We start from the raw sequence: 18705 nt of genomic DNA, 5'->3' as shown, positions 1-18705 counted from the left end.
TACCCTGTCACACACAGAGCAGGGCCGATCAGGGGGTGGTGCGCTGCACCCTGTCAAACACAGAGCCGCAGGGCAATCAGGGGATTGGGGAGCTCCCCCTTATCAGGCGATCAGGGGATTGGGGAGCTCCCCCCTATCAGCACAGAGCAGGGCTGATCAAGGGGTTGGGGCGCCTTCCCCGTCAAGAACAGAGCAGGGCGGATAGGGAGGTTGTGGCCCCGCCCCCTGTCACACACAGAGCCGCAGGGTGATCAGGGGGTTTTGGGCGCTGCCCCCTGTCATGCTGATCCTGGTGCCGGGAGCCTCGCTGCTCCGCTGATCCCGGTGCCGGGAGGCATATTACCCTTGTACTATATAGGATAGAGGCCTGGTGCATGGGTAGGGGCTGGCTGGTTTGCCCTGAAGTGTGTCCTGGATCAGGGTGGGGGTCCCCACTGGGGTGCCTGGCCAGTCTGGGTGAGGGGCTGAGGGCTGTTTTCTGGCTGGCGAGTGACTCAAGCTCCCAACCGCTCCTTGTCTTCTTTTTTTTATTCTGGGCCAGCTTTAGCTCTGAGGCCTCGCTGCTGAAAACATCGATACAATGTTGCAGTCCGGCTGGCTTTCAGTCCGGCTGGTTTCTGGGGTTTTGTTTAGCTTCTTATTTGCAACATAGTACATAGTTGCTTAGAGTTGCAGCTGAGAGGCCGGGAAGTGAGGTGGGGAACATCGGAGTCTGCAGTTCCTGGAGGAAGCAAGCCTCATGTTCGCTTCAGGGCATGGCTGCCGGCCGCCATCTTGGCTGACAGTTAATTTGCATAAGGATATGCTGATTAGCCAATGGGAAGGGTAGTGGTCGTATGCTAATTACCATGTTTCTCTTTTATTAGTGTAGATTACTTATAACAGAAAAAGTTATTAGAAAAAAGTCTTCTCATTTCCATCATGGGAATTAGTTATTGCTACAGCCCTAAAATGAATTATATAACATCTGAGTAGTTTTTTGTAAACAACATGTTTTAATTAAGGTTATATTGTTAGATATCAAATAAAAAGTAGTGTAATATATTAATCAGCTTCTAAAAATTCCATATTTAACAACACAGATAAGCTGACTATGAAAGTCACTGAAATGTAGGAAAGACAAACATTAAGAAGCCAGAAGGAAGTTAAAGTAGAACTAAAAGTAGAAATAAATGGCCACAGGGATGCTTCCTTTATTTAAACATCTCTTAGCACAGGTTTTTAAATGTATGAATATATTCAATCCATTCTGTCAAAGCAACTTTATTTAGTTGGCTGTTTACCTTTCTGTAAAAGCCTCATTACCCATAAAAACAAAGAATGAAGTTGATTAATGTGCTCTAAGTGTGATGTTCAAATTGTAATTTTCATATACGCAAATGGATGCTTTTGCAGTATTTTGTTTGATAATTTACAGAGTTAGCACTGTCCAAACCACTAATCAGTTCCTTTTTATGCTGACAGCTGCAGAAGATTCTTTTGGAATGCTAATTTTCATTAGTGCTTTCCCTCCCCAAGAACTAGAAGTCTGGCTCAGGACTGATTTCATCATTGCAAACTAAAGTTTGAGAGCAAAGGCATTTGGACTACTCATTACTTTTCTAAGAGTGCACAGAGGTAGAAAAAAGTGCAAATATAAAACCCATAGGGTGGATTTCAGACATGTAGAGTAAATGTAAAAAAAAAAAAATATATATATATATATATATATATATATATATATATAGAGAGAGAGAGAGAGAGAGAGAGAGAGAGAGAGAGAGAGAGAGAGAGAGAGAGAGAGAGCATGACTTTCATGAACAAAAAAATTTGTTTGGGTTGTTGCTGACTAAATTTGCTGAAGTTTGTATATGAAATAAAAAATGTAGCAAAATGACATTGTCTATCAATTTTGGAGAAAATGATAGTCATATAATTTATTTATTAATTAAATGGTAATATTTAATTCATTAATATCATAGGTACTTTTCTGCATATATAAGTACTTGTTATGTATTTTTATAGATTAATATTAATCATTTTTGCTTTTCAATTAAATTGTTGAAAAAGACAATAAAAATTGCTCACATTGATTGAACTTGTCTCATATGCTGGGGATATTATCTCTAGAAGGGCAGCACAATTATTATTTTATTTAAAGGCGAGAAAACTGAAGCACAGGATTTTGGAGGCACTTGCCCAGAGTTACTCTGTAGAGGCAGACTGGAAGCCAAACAGTCTGGATCCAGAGCCTGGAAGCATCATCAGGTATTCATATTAAATTCATAGAAAGAAGACATATAATTCAAAGCAGAGATGGTACATGTGTTAACACCTCATCCTTTCATATATGAAGAAAAAACAACTCCCATTTTGACTGAATAGCAGTGTTGGTTTTTGTTAATTTAAAATTGTCATGCTTGGATGACAGTATTAATGTTTATGCCAGTGTAAATGTTAAGTCTCCAATCAAAAGGTCTAAATATATTAATTTTTTGCCTCTGTGCATAGGTATGTGGAGATGAGATGAATTATGCGGTCTGAGAAATTATATTTGCACAAATTAGATATATTTTATTGTAAAGAAACTGTTGGTATGAAGACTTTTGATGTTTTCTATTCTCTTTTGAAAAAATAATCAACCTTAAATTTTCAATCTTGATTTTTCCAGAGATTACAAATAAGTATATATGTATATATATGTATATATGTACATATATATGTATGTACTAATTTTTAATAATTTCATATATTTGCCCTTAGTCACTCTAAATCTGTAATCTGCAATTTTTAATATCTCCAGAGAATGCTAACCTATAAAAATGAGTAGTTTTCAGCAAAAAATAAATTACATAAATCAAAAATGCTTCTTAGCAAGTTATTATCTGCTTTTGAAAATCATCCTTTAACTTTTACCTTTTCCTCTAACAACTAGTAAGATCTGAAACCATCCCCACTTCTTCACAATCCACTCTCTTTTTAACTGTCTGCATCATGATTGCTCCTTTTGTCATTCTACTGAAGCATGGCTCTGAGAAATACTGTCAAGCTTTCACTCCCCTTGGGGTCTATGCCACTGTATTATAAACTTTATGTGAGTATTCATAAATCCTCTCTTTACTGAAACACAAATTCTTTAAAAACTCATACTTGGCATGATAACGGAATACAAAGCAGATTATATTATGTGGCTCATGGTGGTGAGTATTAGGATATCTTTCACTATACATCCCAGGAAAGGAGCATATAATAAAAGATACCACCTATAGAAATTGGAAAGATACATAGAAAAATAGTGTTTCTAGGACTGCAGAAGCTATAATTAAAAACAAAAGGTAGAGAATGGAAATTTCAACTTGCTTCTTTTGTTAGTAAAATTATACTGATTTTTCAAAAACAGTTAAACTATATGAGAGGGAATATTATTTTTTTAGTTTTGTGTCTACTCATTTGTGCAAATTATATCCTACTGCCTAATTAAAAAATGGCAATTTAATTTATGAAAAAGTGGGAAGAAAAAGAGATTAATGGAATTATGATAGCATTCTACAGACACCCACAGGAAAGTATAAATGTTTTCTTATAGTCTATTATGATATTTAAACATTGACGGTTCTTTAGCATAAGTATTCCCTTAAAAATTCCTTTTCAAATAGTTTTTATTGTAATTTGAATAGATGTCTTTTATTGTCAAAATGATTGGGGGACAATATTAGCACTTAGAAAATAATTGTTTGAGTGAGACAGTCCTACATAATAAAGAATTTTCCTACATCCAGCTCAATACTCTAATGTCAAACAATATTTATTTAGGTTAAAACCCTGTTCTTAATCATCTAACCATTTTAGCCATACACACAAAATATATGTTTTGCAGTTTCATGCACTGCCTTTTACAGAAATACAAGAATTGTGTAAATTCATAAAAGACTACATATTTGGATTGAAACTTTTCAAAGAGTTCTTCATGATTTCAGAAAACCTTATCCCCAGTGGCAATGTCACTTTTGATATCTGAGTCATTAATAATTTGCTTGTACTAGACTGTATTTGTAGCTGTCAGAAATATGGTGCACAGAACTGACTCCTTTATTATATATTATAGTGAGGTCATATTTGTGTATTAACATGTTGAAATGTGTACTATTTTATTATATATTTATTTTTTTCATTTCTCCTTTTAACATTTAGGTCATTGTATTGATTTTATAAAATCGCACATGTAAGTAAATATTATTTTTCATTATTTTTATTGCTGAGATTTTTTTAGTTCATTTTACATTTGTTATTTAAAATATCATTTGATCTGATGAGGTTGACAATCAAAGACACAGAGAAATATTTTGAAATAATATATCAATATATTTCCTGTTCACAATTTTTTAAATGGAAAACTAACAAAGTAGGATAATTTAAGATATGTTTGATATTGTTTTTATTGTCATAAGAAGAAGAACAATATGACAGAGACTTTTATTATTTCTGCCTTCATTTTATATTCAGCTGTAATAGACTGCAGTGATCTTATTACAGAATTGGTACTTTAAAAACACTGAGGAGTGACATGAGATAGAAAGAATGAAAGGGTTGTAAGATGGTACCATAAACAGAATTGGGACAGTGACTGTTCCTTCTTATAAAATGATTTTGGCAGGAAAACAAATACAAGGTCTAGATACAAAATTGGTGGATTTAAGGAAATAATGAAACAAACCAAAAAAGACAAAGAAAGTTCCCAAAGCAGTAGAAAAGGATGAAGTATACTGAGGTTATATTTATAAAAATGGAAAAAAAATAGTGAAGGTAGAACACAACTTATGATCTATTCCTCAGGATTCATACATTTACTTAAAGCACTATTTATTTTCTCTAGATCATTGTGGCCTCCTTAAGTTAGCTGCAGGAACACATAGGAAAAGACATACGCATCCTCTAACAATATTGAAACCAGAATGCAGCAACTCTGCAAGAAGTCTAGTCATCTCATTTATTATGATGATTTATTATTCACTGAGCACCAACTCAACACTTCTTATAACAGAGAAGAATTTTTTTTCTATTTCAGATATTATTAAATATAAATAAAAATAAACAGAAGAAAGGAATTGTATTGTCTGCTGCTATACCACTTATCTCTTTTCTCTAGACATTTATAATAGAAAAAAATTAGACTTATACCTCTAAAGAATAAATGATTAAAAACCAAGGAATAAGGGACATAACATAGCAAAGTGAATAGGAAGGATTCAGAGGAAAAACAGACATAAATTCTAAAATTCCAAATCCAATTTGAGCAGTTATTTTTCAGAGTCTGTGACCACAAAAAGCAAATAAGTTGAGTCTTTTTGTCCATCCTTCTCCATTTTTTCCATAAATTACTTTCTAGCTCTGTGCGAACACCCATTTGTATATTCTTATTAAATGCTTCAAGATCCAAACTAATAATAGTTCTTACTAAGAATCTTTTGTTTTCTACATAATCTTTGCATATTCAGCCTTAAATTATCTATAAATTATGTTACAGACTCATGCAAACACAAACATTTACATAATTAGATAAAAAGTCTATTGAATTTATGCTAAATTGCACCAGAGAATTATTAGGTTTATATGTAAAATATGTATTATAACAAGATTTTTAAATCTATACATGGACAATTTATAAATATTTAAAAAGTATTACCTCTGCTTTATGACAATGCCACAAATAATTTAATGAGAGCTTACTAAGTGACAGGTATGATAAAAAATGCTTTTCAGACATTTTTTCACTGAGTCCTTGCCACAATGCTGAGTGATATCTAGTTTTACCACTAAACAGATGAGTAAACGGAGGCAGAATGAATTAGGAAGTTTCTAATTGTCCCAGGGAAAAAAGTATTAACCAGGATTCAAAATCACAATTCAAACCATTCTCAATATTTATTCTTACTTTTTTTCAAGAAATTATTTTTTATGTTTACTTTTTAAGGAATTTTTTAAATTACAAAAGTAGTACAAAACATTATTGTAACAAAACCTCATATTTATATTACCACTGTGGAAAACAGTATGGAGAGTCCTCAAAAAACTAAAAGTAGATCTACCATGCCACCCAGCAAATCCACTTCTGGGTTTTTATCTAAAGAAAATGAAGACTCTAATAAAAACACCTATGCACCCCTATGTTCATTGCACCATTATTTGCAGTAGCCAAGATATGGAAGCAGCTGAGGTGTTCACTGATAGATGAATGTATAAAGATGTGACACACACACACATGCACACACACACATGAAGGAATATTATACAGCAATTAAAAAAATGAAATCTGGCTGAAACTAACATAACATAATATTGTATACTAACTATCCTATATAATAAAAGAGAAACATGTAAACTGACTGTACCTCTGTGAAGCCCACCAGCCAATCAGGAGTGAGTATGCAAATTAACCTGCCAAAGATGGCGGGTTAATTTGCATACACAGGCGCAAAGTGTAGAGCAGAGCTGGAGAGCCACAGGGCAGAGAGTAGAGCGGGAGAGCCGGCAGAGTGGAGCAGCTTGGGGAACTTGGCTCCCCAAGCCACCAGACAGAGAGCAGAGAAGGAGAGCTGGCAGCTTGGAGGACTTGGCAGAGTGGGAGGCCATGGGACAGAGACAGAGCAGGAAGGGAAAACCAAGAGCATGGGAAGCACCAGTAATTCTGGGAATAGTAGTTCTGGTGGCAGACAGATCTCCTAGACCAGTGGTCGGCAAACTCATTAGTCAACAGAGCCAAATATCAACAGTACAACGATTGAAATTTCTTTTGAGAGCCAAATTTTTTAAACTTAAACTATATAGATAGGTACATTGTTATTAATTTAATTAGGGTACTCCTAAGGCTTAGGAAGAACCACACTCAAGGGGCCAAAGAGCCTCATGTGGCTCGCGAGCTGCAGTTTGCCAACTATAGTCCTAGACACTAGAGCAAAGTGAGCCTGGAGCTAGTTACTGTTGCAGTGGGGGATGGAGGGAAAGCAAAGGTGAGAGACATACGTAAAATCAGAGTGTCTAAAAAAAATTAAAGGGAAGATATCCTAAAACTTCCAGGAAATCTCCACCAATGAAGTAAAGAAAAAAAAATGCCTCTATTATTCTGTGAGCAACAAACCAAACTGGGTTGGGGTCTTAGACAATTAGCTCATATGATTGCAAAGACAGACAGAAACTCCCAGATTGGAGACGGCTCCTCTGAGGGCTCTCAGATTGGAGAGGGTGCAGGTTGGGCTGAGGGACCTACCCCCCGTGCATGAATCTTCATGCACCGGGCCCCTAGTATCTAAATAAAAATAAATTAATGGATTAAAAAATTAACCACTATGAGCTATTTATATTTATTTTAATTTTATTCTAGTGCAATAGTATATTAGCAAATAAGTTAATGGTCTCCTTAATCATCACATCACATCCCCTCCAGCTCTTCCCAGAAGTAATCAATAACTATTATGTAATAAGTCACATTAATTTATTTTACATATATGTTATAAATACATCCATTTTGTTTTTTCTTCTGAAGTCCTCACTCTGTGTGATTATTAATTATTTTATGGTTACTCTTTATTTTCTTAGCATCTGAAGGGAATATCTCTTTTAGAAACTAAAGAGCTCTCTATAGAAATGTGATCAGAAGCAAGAATATGTTACTTGCAGTATCATTCAGACTAATGGTGATCTCAGTGGAGACAATGGGAAGAGATTAATTATCCATTTGAACAAAGTAAATAACATTGTCTTCAGTGATACTCTTCATCCCCAAATTTTCAATACATTGCTCATCTCTTCTTAGAAATGTATGCATGCATAGAACATCAAAGTCATATAAAATTCCATGATAAAATTCATCATATTAAGTAATACAAATCAAGTTCACATAATTTTGCTTGTACCAACTACTTTCTCAAAAATAGCAAGATGAGACTACATAATTAAAATCTGGTAAGGCCTAATATTTTATCTTACCTCTCCATGATCTAAAGGAGGCTTCACTAGAACACTTACCCTCAGAAAGGAGAAGAAAAAGACCAAAGGAATCAAAGTATCATTATCTGAAAGCAAATGGCATGGCAGTTCAAATGAAACTATTTCTATTCAATATTTTCCCCACTAAATCACAGCATTCTTTCACCATTTTTCAGTGCTTTGCTAAGTAGAAATACATAAACAATCTTCCCATAGTCATGACTCTTGGTTGTCCTTGTTTCTGGATAGCTGAAGAAATGTCTTCTCACACGCTCTGTAAATGATAGTATTACTACTTTCAGAACTAGTTTGATGATTCCATTACTGCTTGCAATATCGATGTTTTGAAGGAGGGCTGGGTATTGCACAGGACTAAAATATTTGATCTTCTATAAGGATTGGTCTGTCTCCTGGGAGGTTTTAACATAGCCATCTCTACAAATGGGAAAGCCTCAGTATTCAGTCAAATGTAAAATAAAAGTCTTAGAAGAGATATTGGGGACATGGTGCTTACTAATATATAGAAAGATATAAAATACAAAGCAAAAGGATATAAATTCAATTTAAAGAGTCCCCAAATGTAATTATACATGCAGAAAGCAATCAAAATGCATGTGCAATAGTGTAATACTGTAGACCATGCTATGGTGAAAACATATTTCTCAATCTATACTGAAATTTTATAACAACTTTAGGTCTCACTTGTCTTGTAATATAAATGGGGCTAACACAACTTGTCATCTACCTCATAAGGAATATTATGAGGATTCATGAGATCATTAAATGAAGAATCTCTATGTGCTTAATTTACTCTTTGGAAGGAACCCTTCATTTCATTCACCCTTGCAGAACGTAGTGCATATTTGGACCAGGAAGAGTGAATACACCTGCTTAATTTCCTTCCATTCATCTAGAAAATTCTATAATTGTGTGTGGTATGTAAATAGGACTATTTGTAACACATTATGAAATCCTTAGAGCAACAGGCAAAATTGCTTTTTAAGTAAATTAAATAAAACAGATTTTTTTCTAGACATCTTTATAAACAGCTGCTATAAAAAAATATCAGAATTAGCCTCATATTATTTTGACTAATCCTATGTATAGGAAAGTGTATTTTTAAAGATTCACTGGTATAAAAGTTAATATACAAATATGTAGACCATTAGGAGTATCATTAAAAGGGCCAAGTTATACCTGAACAATTTTTGTATTTTTTAATCAAAAATACTCAATTATTCTTTTAAACTAAACAAGATCTTTAATGAATAATGATTATAAAGGTATTTTTGATGCATCATTTAATGTGCATCATTTAATATGTCAAATTCCAAGAATAAAAATGACACAGTCCTTTGTTATGATCTTTTGAAATAAATTCTCATTCTTTGATGCATTAAACTACTGCACAATATAAAAGTGCATAGAGATGTTTTGAGATGTTCATAAGTGATTATTATGAATGTTTAATGAAGCCTGCTTTGTTGCTCACATCTCTGTTACCATGCTAGGAACTTTCACATAAAGGCAAATGGCTCTGTAGCAATCAAGTGAGGTGGGCATGGTTCCAAGGGAAGAACCAACCAGGAGAAAATATCTATGACACTCATAGGTGATGGGAACACATGCCTATAGGGCCCCAACCGCCATGTTCTTATCACAATGCCATACCACTTCTCCCAGAAATGCCTAAATAAACAAAATACTTATTTCTGTCTCAAAAGGAAGAGAAGTTGTTCCCAAACCTGAGACAGTGGCAACTGATTTTCTCAGGTAAAAGAAAAGTTCTTCGTATTATTTTCGATAACTGAAGCCATTTTTCAAAAGAGAGAATACATTAATTCTGGCAAAGATAAAAAAAAGAAGACAAAATGAAGACTAGAAGGAAAATATGCTATTTGGAGTTCTCACAGGTAAAATTGTTTTATAGACGTGTACCACAGATTTGGCATTAATTATGTGATTCAGAATGTGACTGTCACCCTGGGGCTCTGTAGTATATTTGGAGTAGACATTAATAGGTGAAAATGTAACTGAAATAGAATTATCTCTTTTATACCAAGCTTTACTATCTCTGAGATGGAATCAATTTCTGCATTCTAGGCTTAGATATAAAATCATATTTTATATAGAGATATAAACCTAACTAAGTCATTTGAAGCAAATTTGGGGGTATTAATAGTTACTAAACTAATGATAAGGGTGACACTTTTTAAACACACCAGTTTTCCTGATCACTACCCCCAAATATAAACAAACTTGCATTTTTCATTTTCAGCTAACTATATTCAAAGAAATCAAATGCATTCTTAATTTTGTATAACTCTAATTGGTAGCATGCATGATTAGAAAAAAATACTAAACATTTTAGGACCGGGGTGCTAGTAAAGCTTTGCCATACATGTAAGGCCTCGGTTAAAGTTATGCTGCTTGGCTCTTGGGATCTGCTCTCCAAACACAGCAAAATGCACTAATATTTTCCAGCTTAAAAAAATGCAAGTTGCTATGTTTATGCAAAGATGTCAAATTATTATCAAGTTTATAAACTTTTTACTTTTTTGAATGTTTTTTTAATGACTTAATTGGTAGAGCATATTCCATTTACCATCCTGAATACTTCTGTCTTCTTTATTCAATATTTTCACATAGTTGATCAGCAAATATATTTTTTGCTACTTTTCAAACAAAACATACATTTCTGGTGTTTTTGTTTCTACAAAAATAGAATGTTATTATGAGCAGAAGTGTGTTAATAATACCCAGCTCTTACCGCCACAGTATATAGAAAAAAACAGGTGTTGTGGGTTTTTTTTTTTAACTTATAGCTTTACATAACTGTTCCCTGTGATTCATAGTTGGCCATATATGGCATCATGGCATAAGAAAAGTTAAATAGGAAATGTTTTGATTAATGTCTTTTTCTTATTAGACTAGAGGCAAGGATCTGTTTTGTCTTTTGTTCTATCTCCAGTATCTACAAGATCAGGGAAGGCACTGTAGCACTGAATATTTTAAAATTATTTTTAAGTTAAACAAATATGCAGAGAAACCTAATATGTTATATCCTATTAATAGAGCCTATTCTATCTAAATAATCTGCAAGAGGGGAAATAGTATATAGGTATAAACTTCACTATCTTTCTCTTTTTTTATACTAATTTATTTTAAAAAATCATATTTATTGAACTGAATGATTCACTCTTGTTTCTGACCATTATTTTGGGATGTTTTCTCCAAACACTCTTCTGATTAAATCAAATTCATGCCCCCAAATTAGGAAGTATTCTGGTAGTTTAAGAAATAAAATTAGAAAGAATGCTCAATGTACATTCCAGTATATGTAGTTATTGCCTGAAAGATATTAATAACATTGACTATAGCTCTAGTAAGATCTAGCCACTTAGTTACATGGATTTACTTTTCTATATGAGGAACGAACAGTAATAAAATTAGCATGCTGGCAAAGATAATACTATTTATGGCATTGTGTTTGTAAACTGTACATTAGTCCAGCTGTATTTTCTCTCCATCTCTTATCTCTAGTTCCTTTTTGCTGTGGAATCACAGTGGCAGCTCCAGGTTTACATCAGCCTTGATGGGGGGATCCAGAAATGAAGTATACTTGCCTCAGATTGCTCTAACTAATGTCTGATGATGACTCCTTGTAGCTGCATCTCTGAACTGCTTTATTGTGGTCAAATGAGGTCATATTTCCTGGTCTGTGGGAGGAAACGAAGGCCTGAAGAACAGCTGTTCCCAAAAGATAAAATAAAATTGCCCAAGAGAGTAAAAAAAGAAAGATATCTTCTACCAAGAGCTTAATTTGTCTTAAGAAATTACAGGATTAATAAACTGCCCTTTTTGTACACTTTCACTGGATAAATTAGGCATATAAAAATAAGCTTATGCAAGGTTGGAATCTTTTTCTTATATGATTTTATTTTTTACAGTATTTAAAAATAGTGATATTATAACTGGTTTTAAGATATTCTGGGAAAGAGTTAAGAGCCAACTATATAAAAATAGGTGAACCCTGGGGTTCACCTATTTTCAAAGAGAAGAGGCTATTTCCCTGATGCAATATGCTTGCCTTAAAAACAAGTGGCAGTTGTCCTGGCTGGGTGGCTCAGTTGGCTAGAGCATTGTCCTGTACACCAAAAGGCTGTGGGTTCAATTCCTGGTCAGGGCACATACCTAGGTTGCAAATTTGATCCTGGACCGGTACATTTGGGAGGCAACTAATAGATGTTTCTCTTTCACCTCTCTCTCTCTCTCTCTCTCTCTCTCTCTCTCTCTCTCTCTCTGCCTTACTTTCTATGGAAATCAATAGAAACACATAAACATATTCGGGGAACTTATAACTGGGACAAAGACAATAGTGTGGTGAAGGCTTGGGAGGGGCAGGTGTAGGGTGGAGGGGGTTAACGGGGGAAACAAAAGGGACATCTGTAATACTTTCAACAATAAAGATACATTAATTTTTTAAGTGACAGTTTTGCACAATAATCTCCATTCAATCAATTGCAGCCTTTGTTGAGATGATCATTGTTGGAGAAAAGCAGAAGTCAGGATATTAAATCATTTCTTCACACAGAGTATGTGTAAGCTGATATTGGCCAACAGTTTCTCTCACAGAATGAGATGCATATTGAAAGTTTAAGTGAATGGAATATATTCTGTAGGCTCTAAAATACGTTTCCAAGACAAATCCAATGAATAGGAATTCCCATGGGGTTCTTCTTAACAAGCAGATGATTTTCTCCTTCAAATTTAGGAGTCTTCTGACTCCCAAAGCAGTTAAGATTGCCTTTTTGGCCCTGGCCAGGTGGCTCAGTTAATTGGAGCATCCTCCTGTACATCCAAAGGTTCCGAGTTCAATTCCTAGTCAGGGCACATACCTAGGTTTTAAGGTTCCATCTCCGGTCTGGGTGTGTACAGAAGGCAACCGATCAATGTTTCTCTCTCACATCAATGTTTCTCTCTTTCTCTAAAAAACATTAATAGAAACATATCCCTGGGTGAGGATTAAAAAAACATTTCCTTTCAAAATATCAAATTAGATATATGTATGTATATACAAAGGTATGTATGTGTGTATATATATAAATCTCAACTTTATAGAAGAGTCCATTTAAAAGAAGTTAATAAACCTCTAGTGTTATTTTCTCTGTGTCAGGATAGACTGTGTTCTCTATGCCTTACAGGCAATAGAGTCTGTCTATTTATTATCTCCAGTGAAAATGATAAAAAATTAATTGAAAATTTATATCATAAAATATATATTTCATTGTATTTCTTTCACATTGCATCATGAAATATGCTAGTATTAAAAATGTTCCTCATAAGCCAGAGTACTTACATGAAAATTTGTCACATACAATATTTAACAGATGTCTGATTTCAGTGTTCTATTACTAGAGAGAGGCAGCAGTGATCTGGTGTATAGTGCATTATACCAGAAGCCAGAAAACCTAGAATCATAAGTCCTTGGCTCCGTTGCTGACTATTAAATAACACAAAATAATTTTTGGATCATCTGTGCCTCATTTTATTCACCTTGAAAACAGAAGGAAAAACAATCTCCTTTTGTGTTATAAGGGAACAAGAAAAATGGTTAAACAACTCAGGTTTAAAACTCAAGGTCTGCAAAATCAGAATGGTGGTCAGAAATGTTAATTCTCACTTAGGGAAAATGAGAAATTAAAGGGCAAGGCATTTTTAAAAGACCGTCAGGATCACGTGTATAGGAATCGACGAACAGGCATGCGAAACCATGATTGGCAATTCTCCTTGCATGAACAAATCACCACTTGTCTTCACAGAGGAGCTAGCAGCGGTGCAAGTAATCATGTGATGATGTAACAAAGCACCCAGGTCCTTGAGCTCCTTGCATAAAACGTGGTCTCCTGGAAGCAGATTGCTAAAGCAGAGACTTAGATCACTGGTTCAGCCACGGCTCATGTGCCCCTTACAGTCTGAGCCTCATTTTCTCCTCTGAAATTTCAAATCATTTGTCACATGCTGCTAGTATGAAAGAATAGTAATGGGAAGCCAAAAAGATAAAGGATATCCAATAGGTGTAATAGACTACAGAATAAAAATAATGTAACAGTTCTAAGAGCAAATCACCTAACAGTATAATTGACGTTGGAATCAAGCAACATGGAAGACTTATGACATCTTGCTTCCTGCGTGGAGCCCTTCGAGAATGAACTAGTTGCAGTGATTTTTTCAAACTTTTCCTCACAATGAGAACCAACTGGAAAGCAGTTAAAAAATACTCATGTACATGCCACATCCTAGATCAACTAAATAAGAATTTCTGGAGATGGGCCTCAGATCTTGTTGTAAACGTCATACAGGTGATTCTCTTGTGCCTCCAAGATGGAAAGCCACTGATCTAATGCAGCGTAGAGCTACTAACAGTGGAAATTTCTTCCTGGCTACTGTAAGAAAAAATTGCAAAGCATCTCTTCTTTCCCTTGAAACAGCTGAATATGATAAATAGCTACTCCTAAAACTTGTAAAGATTATCGGCTACACCAATGTTTATTGACCTTTAGTAGAATAGGATTCAAACCAAAGATTCAGCTTTTCACTCACCCGAATCTATAATATCCTTTGAAATGCTTATGTGTGAACTCTGGTACTTCTACTCCTAGGGCTGCCTACACGTCTAAATATTACTTTTAAAGTTTTTTTTTTTTTTTTTTGAAGATTCACAACCTTTATTATGGGTAAGAACTTTGCTACAACTTTGGGAATAAAAAGTAAAATTACAACAGAGGTCCTAGGCCCTGGAGGAGCCTGAAAAAGGAGACTGGGGACAACACAAGGGTCCTCCCACCTCCCAGGAAAGGTGCAGAGTCAGCCAGACCTCACCACAGGCTGCGGGCCTTTAGAGGCGCGGGCACTGGGCTGGTCAGCGTGAGAAACACTGTGAACTTAAATATATAAATAGAGAGAGCCCCAGGCATCGGCCGGGCCCTGCTCCCAGACTCCTGGGGGTCAGGGCTAAGGCCATGTCTCTGCCTCAGGGAGATACACTGGGAAGTAGGAGGCAGGGGAAGTCGTCTTTGGATGTATTTTGGTTTTCCTTGTTTATGTACAAAAAATCTACAACCCAAAATAGAGTTCTCTGTGCATGTGTCTGTCTGTCTTAGTTCTCCACCTGTCTGTTTGGCCAAAGAGAACAGATGGACATGAAGAGACAGTGGCTCTGGGGACGGAACTGAGCCATGGTTCGGGGACTGGGAAGAGAGGGCATAGAATTCAGCCCTCCCCGCAACTCCCACCCCATCCCATCTGCCTCCCACTGCCTTCGCTAACATACCCAAAGGGATATGCCAGCCATCTCAAGAACACTTCAAAAAGTAGGAAGGACCCAATGTCCTTTAAAAGAGGTTAAATATTAACCCTTTGGATGCCGGCCTTGTCAGGCAGAAATGAGGCCAAAAACTAGTGTCTGTGAAGGTCTTTCTTGCCTGTGGCCAAACCCCCCCTCAGGGGCAGAGTGGCCAGGGCTCTGGACTCCACAGCATCCTTGCCCATTTTTGCTGGGAGACAGTGAAGGTTCCATAATCCAGGGGACTCAGTCCAGGGAAATGATGTCTGACCTGCAGCCAGTCAAAGAGGGGCCTGGGGGCAGGGGTCCTCCGTGCCCCTCCCTCAAGGCCCCCCCAGGAGCCACAATGCTACTGACTCGGCCAGGAGGGGGTGCTGGAGTGGTGCTGCGGTGAGAGTTCCCCAGTGCGGGGGCTAATGGGCCCAGGAAGTGGGAAGGGGTCCCTCGGTACTGGAAGAAATGGCCAAGGGCATCCTGCTCATCTAGCGAGGTGATGACGGAGGGGCCGTAGTGCTGACTTTCAGTCTGAAGGAAAGAAAATAAATCTAAACCTTGGATGTCCGCCCCCAGGGGGAAGGCAGGTGGGTACTCGTGCAGTGGGAGACTGGACAGGAACTCGCTGCCCAGCGCCCCCATCGCAGGGCTCCGCAGCACCGACGACGCCGGCTGGTGACCAGATGCCAGGACCCCTTTGCTTCCAGGCAGAGCCGGGATGGCAGCTGAGGTGACAGGGCAATGCTTCTTGGTCGGGGGCAGGTCCTCCTCCTCATCTGATGAGCTTTCTATTGTCAGGTCAATAACTTCAACCTTCTTCTTATTCTCTGATGGATTGCCCTCTTGGACTGGGCTGTACTGGGGGCCATCCAGCCCATACCCTGGCGGGGGGCAAACCTCAGATGCCTCCTTCTTGGGTTTCAATGGGCACCAGGATCCATCTTCCATGAACTGGATCTCATCACAGTCCGAACAGGAATTAAGAATCTCCATGAATAAACCATCAATGATAAGAGATTCATAGGGAGCCTTCTTGTCACACACAGGACACGTCCACGTTGGCTTCTTCTCATTCATCTGCAGATACAGGGCAGCATCGAAGCTCTGCAGGTGGGCGCAGGTGAGGGCACGACAAGGGACAGTCAAGCGCATCTTCCCGAGCGGGCACATGAGTGACACCCGGAGACTTGTGGTGGCCACCTCACTGTCCGGGTCAGCGGTCAGTTTCTCCTTGATCAGTGCCCGGGAGTGGTCTGGGTTCCGGATGCCCTTTGCTCTGAGTTTCTGTAGAAGGGTCCCTGCCGTCAGCTGCCTCACCAGGTACACAGACAAGGAGTAATTCCGTCCGAACTCAGATGACCAGTTGACCACGATGGTGTTGGGAACAGTGGCCGAGAGTCGAGCCAGGGGAGTGATGTTGATGGGGCGGCTGGGCCTCTTTGGCTCAGCCCCATTCTTGGTGGGAGGAAGGTAACCCGGCAGGGGGCACAGTTTCCCATTGACCTTGACAAAGAGGTTGGGGGGGAAATAATCCTCCTGGGGGCAGCTGGTCTCACAGAGACAGAACCTTAGCTGCACCTGGATGTATAATCGCATTTTGGCTCCCGGCAGGACCTCTCTGGACGTGAGGATCTGCTGCACTTGCTGGGGCGTGAGCGCAAACGTGAAGTGCGCTTCCTCAAAACGCTGGCTAGAGATGGACGCGAGGGTGGTGGGCCGGATGAGCTCCCCGTAGACTTCATAGAAGGGCAATGGTTTCATGGTGACATCGGGGTGCACAGGCTGGGGCAAAGGGGGGTGCATGTCCACTTCACGCTTGGGGCCCAGCAAGGTGCCAGGGGCCAAGAGGGCCGGGGGGATGGGAGCTAGAGGACCAGAGGAGCCCACCGGAGGGGTTCCGGGGGGCAGAGAGAGAAGGGAGAGATCAGAGGGCCCCAGTGTCTTGCGGGGGAAGCGCCGGCGGTAAAGCTCTTTGATCTTCATCTGGACGCTGGGGGCACAGCTGGACTTGAGGAGGTGCAGGGCCTTGGCCAGGAGTTCGTGCTTCCGTCCACTCTTGTTCCGGCCAGCAAAGCCAAGGAGCACCTGCAGCTCAGACACCCGGAAACTCATCACCATGTGCAGCTCGGTTTCGGGGAGCGGGGAGGGCGCTCCGAGGGGGGCTGGCCGGTGGGGGAGGGGGCGCGCGGCGCCTGCCGCCTGCACAGCTAGAGGTCAGTCCCGCCGCTGGACTCTGCAGCCGCGGCTCCGCCCGGCGGGAGCTCCGCCCGGCCAGCGCCGGGGCTGGGGCCGCCCTCCCTCTCCGGCCGGCCCGCCCGCCTAAATATTACTTTTAAAGCCACTGCCATAAAGTCTTCAAAGGAAGCTTTCTTCTCTAATTATTGATTTTTTTCTGCCATAAAAAGAATTATTTGTTTTGATTAGGGACTTGAGTGGTAGCAGGAATACTCTGCCCTGCATTCATAGCCCATATTCATCATTTATTTAACACAATATAATAGCATCTTATAAATGTCACCGTATTTTCTCATATCTGTAAAACACTGATATTGAGTGCCACATGCAGACTTTCTTTCTAGGTAGATATATTATACTGATTTTGTAATTATCTACTTTCAACATCACTTTGATTCTGTAAAGTGTTCTAAAAAAAGCTACTGAAGATTTCTGTCTGGATTCTTTTTTTCTAGCTCAAGCAGAACCTGAAAAGGAGTTAATGTCATATAACTTGCAACAGAGTCTAATCGCTGATCAGAGAGTACAAGCTTGAATGAGAAGCTACTTGATGCCTATCCAAAACTATCTGAAACTCTGCTGAAGAATCTTTAAAATGAAGGCATTTATTTCTCTCTATCTAGGGGTTCTGAAGACAGGACTATTAATTGGACTTCAGAGGATTAAATGGCCCAATAAAACAAATGAAATATAATGAACAACATAAACTGATGAACAAAAACAGATCCAGAGACAGAGAAGCATTTGATCAGACCATCAAACCTCAGAGGGAAGGTAGGGGAGGGTGGGGGTAAGGGGGAGAGATCAACCAAAGGACTTGTATGCATGCATATAAGCGTAACCAATGGACACAGACATGAAGGGGGTGAGGGCATGAGTAGGGGGGTGGGGGGCAATGGGGGGGAAAGGACACATATGTAATACCTTAATCAATAAAAAATGCAAATATGTGTATGAGTATATGCATGTGTGTTTTTCTGGGAAGAGTGTCTATAGTTATCAATCAAATTATTTACAAAAAGATAGTGGCATAAACTGGTTAATAACCCTTGGTATGAATATTCTCAAATCTCCTTAGATTTATGTTGCTATATTGTCTTTGCTCCCTATACAAAGCGTTCGCCTGATTGGTGCTTTCAGTTAAATTTCACCATCCTTAATCATGGAAC

The 18705-nt window shown here is 38.4% G+C and overlaps 1 protein-coding gene across 2 annotated transcripts; it reads right to left on the bottom strand.

Moving 5' to 3' along the window:
- Positions 1-14657: 14657 nt before the first annotated feature.
- Positions 14658-17564, bottom strand: LOC102437090 (E3 SUMO-protein ligase PIAS3). Of its 2 annotated transcripts, XM_023755350.1 has the most exons (2): positions 16199-17564; positions 15946-16167 (listed from the first exon to the last, which is right to left on the bottom strand). In XM_023755350.1, exons 1-2 carry the CDS (start codon positions 17417-17419, stop codon positions 16096-16098), a joined length of 1293 nt encoding a protein of 430 aa, XP_023611118.1. In that variant the 5' UTR covers positions 17420-17564; the 3' UTR covers positions 15946-16095. The 2 variants fall into 2 exon arrangements, with proteins under 2 accessions (XP_006090589.1, XP_023611118.1); XM_006090527.3 differs by having other exon boundaries at positions 14658-17564.
- Between the last annotated feature and the right edge of the window lie 1141 nt (positions 17565-18705).

Source organism: Myotis lucifugus, unplaced genomic scaffold, assembly GCF_000147115.1.
Source record: "Myotis lucifugus unplaced genomic scaffold, Myoluc2.0 scaffold_74, whole genome shotgun sequence".
Lineage (NCBI taxonomy): Eukaryota > Metazoa > Chordata > Mammalia > Chiroptera > Vespertilionidae > Myotis > Myotis lucifugus.
This window is presented reverse-complemented; position numbering and strand designations above follow the sequence as displayed.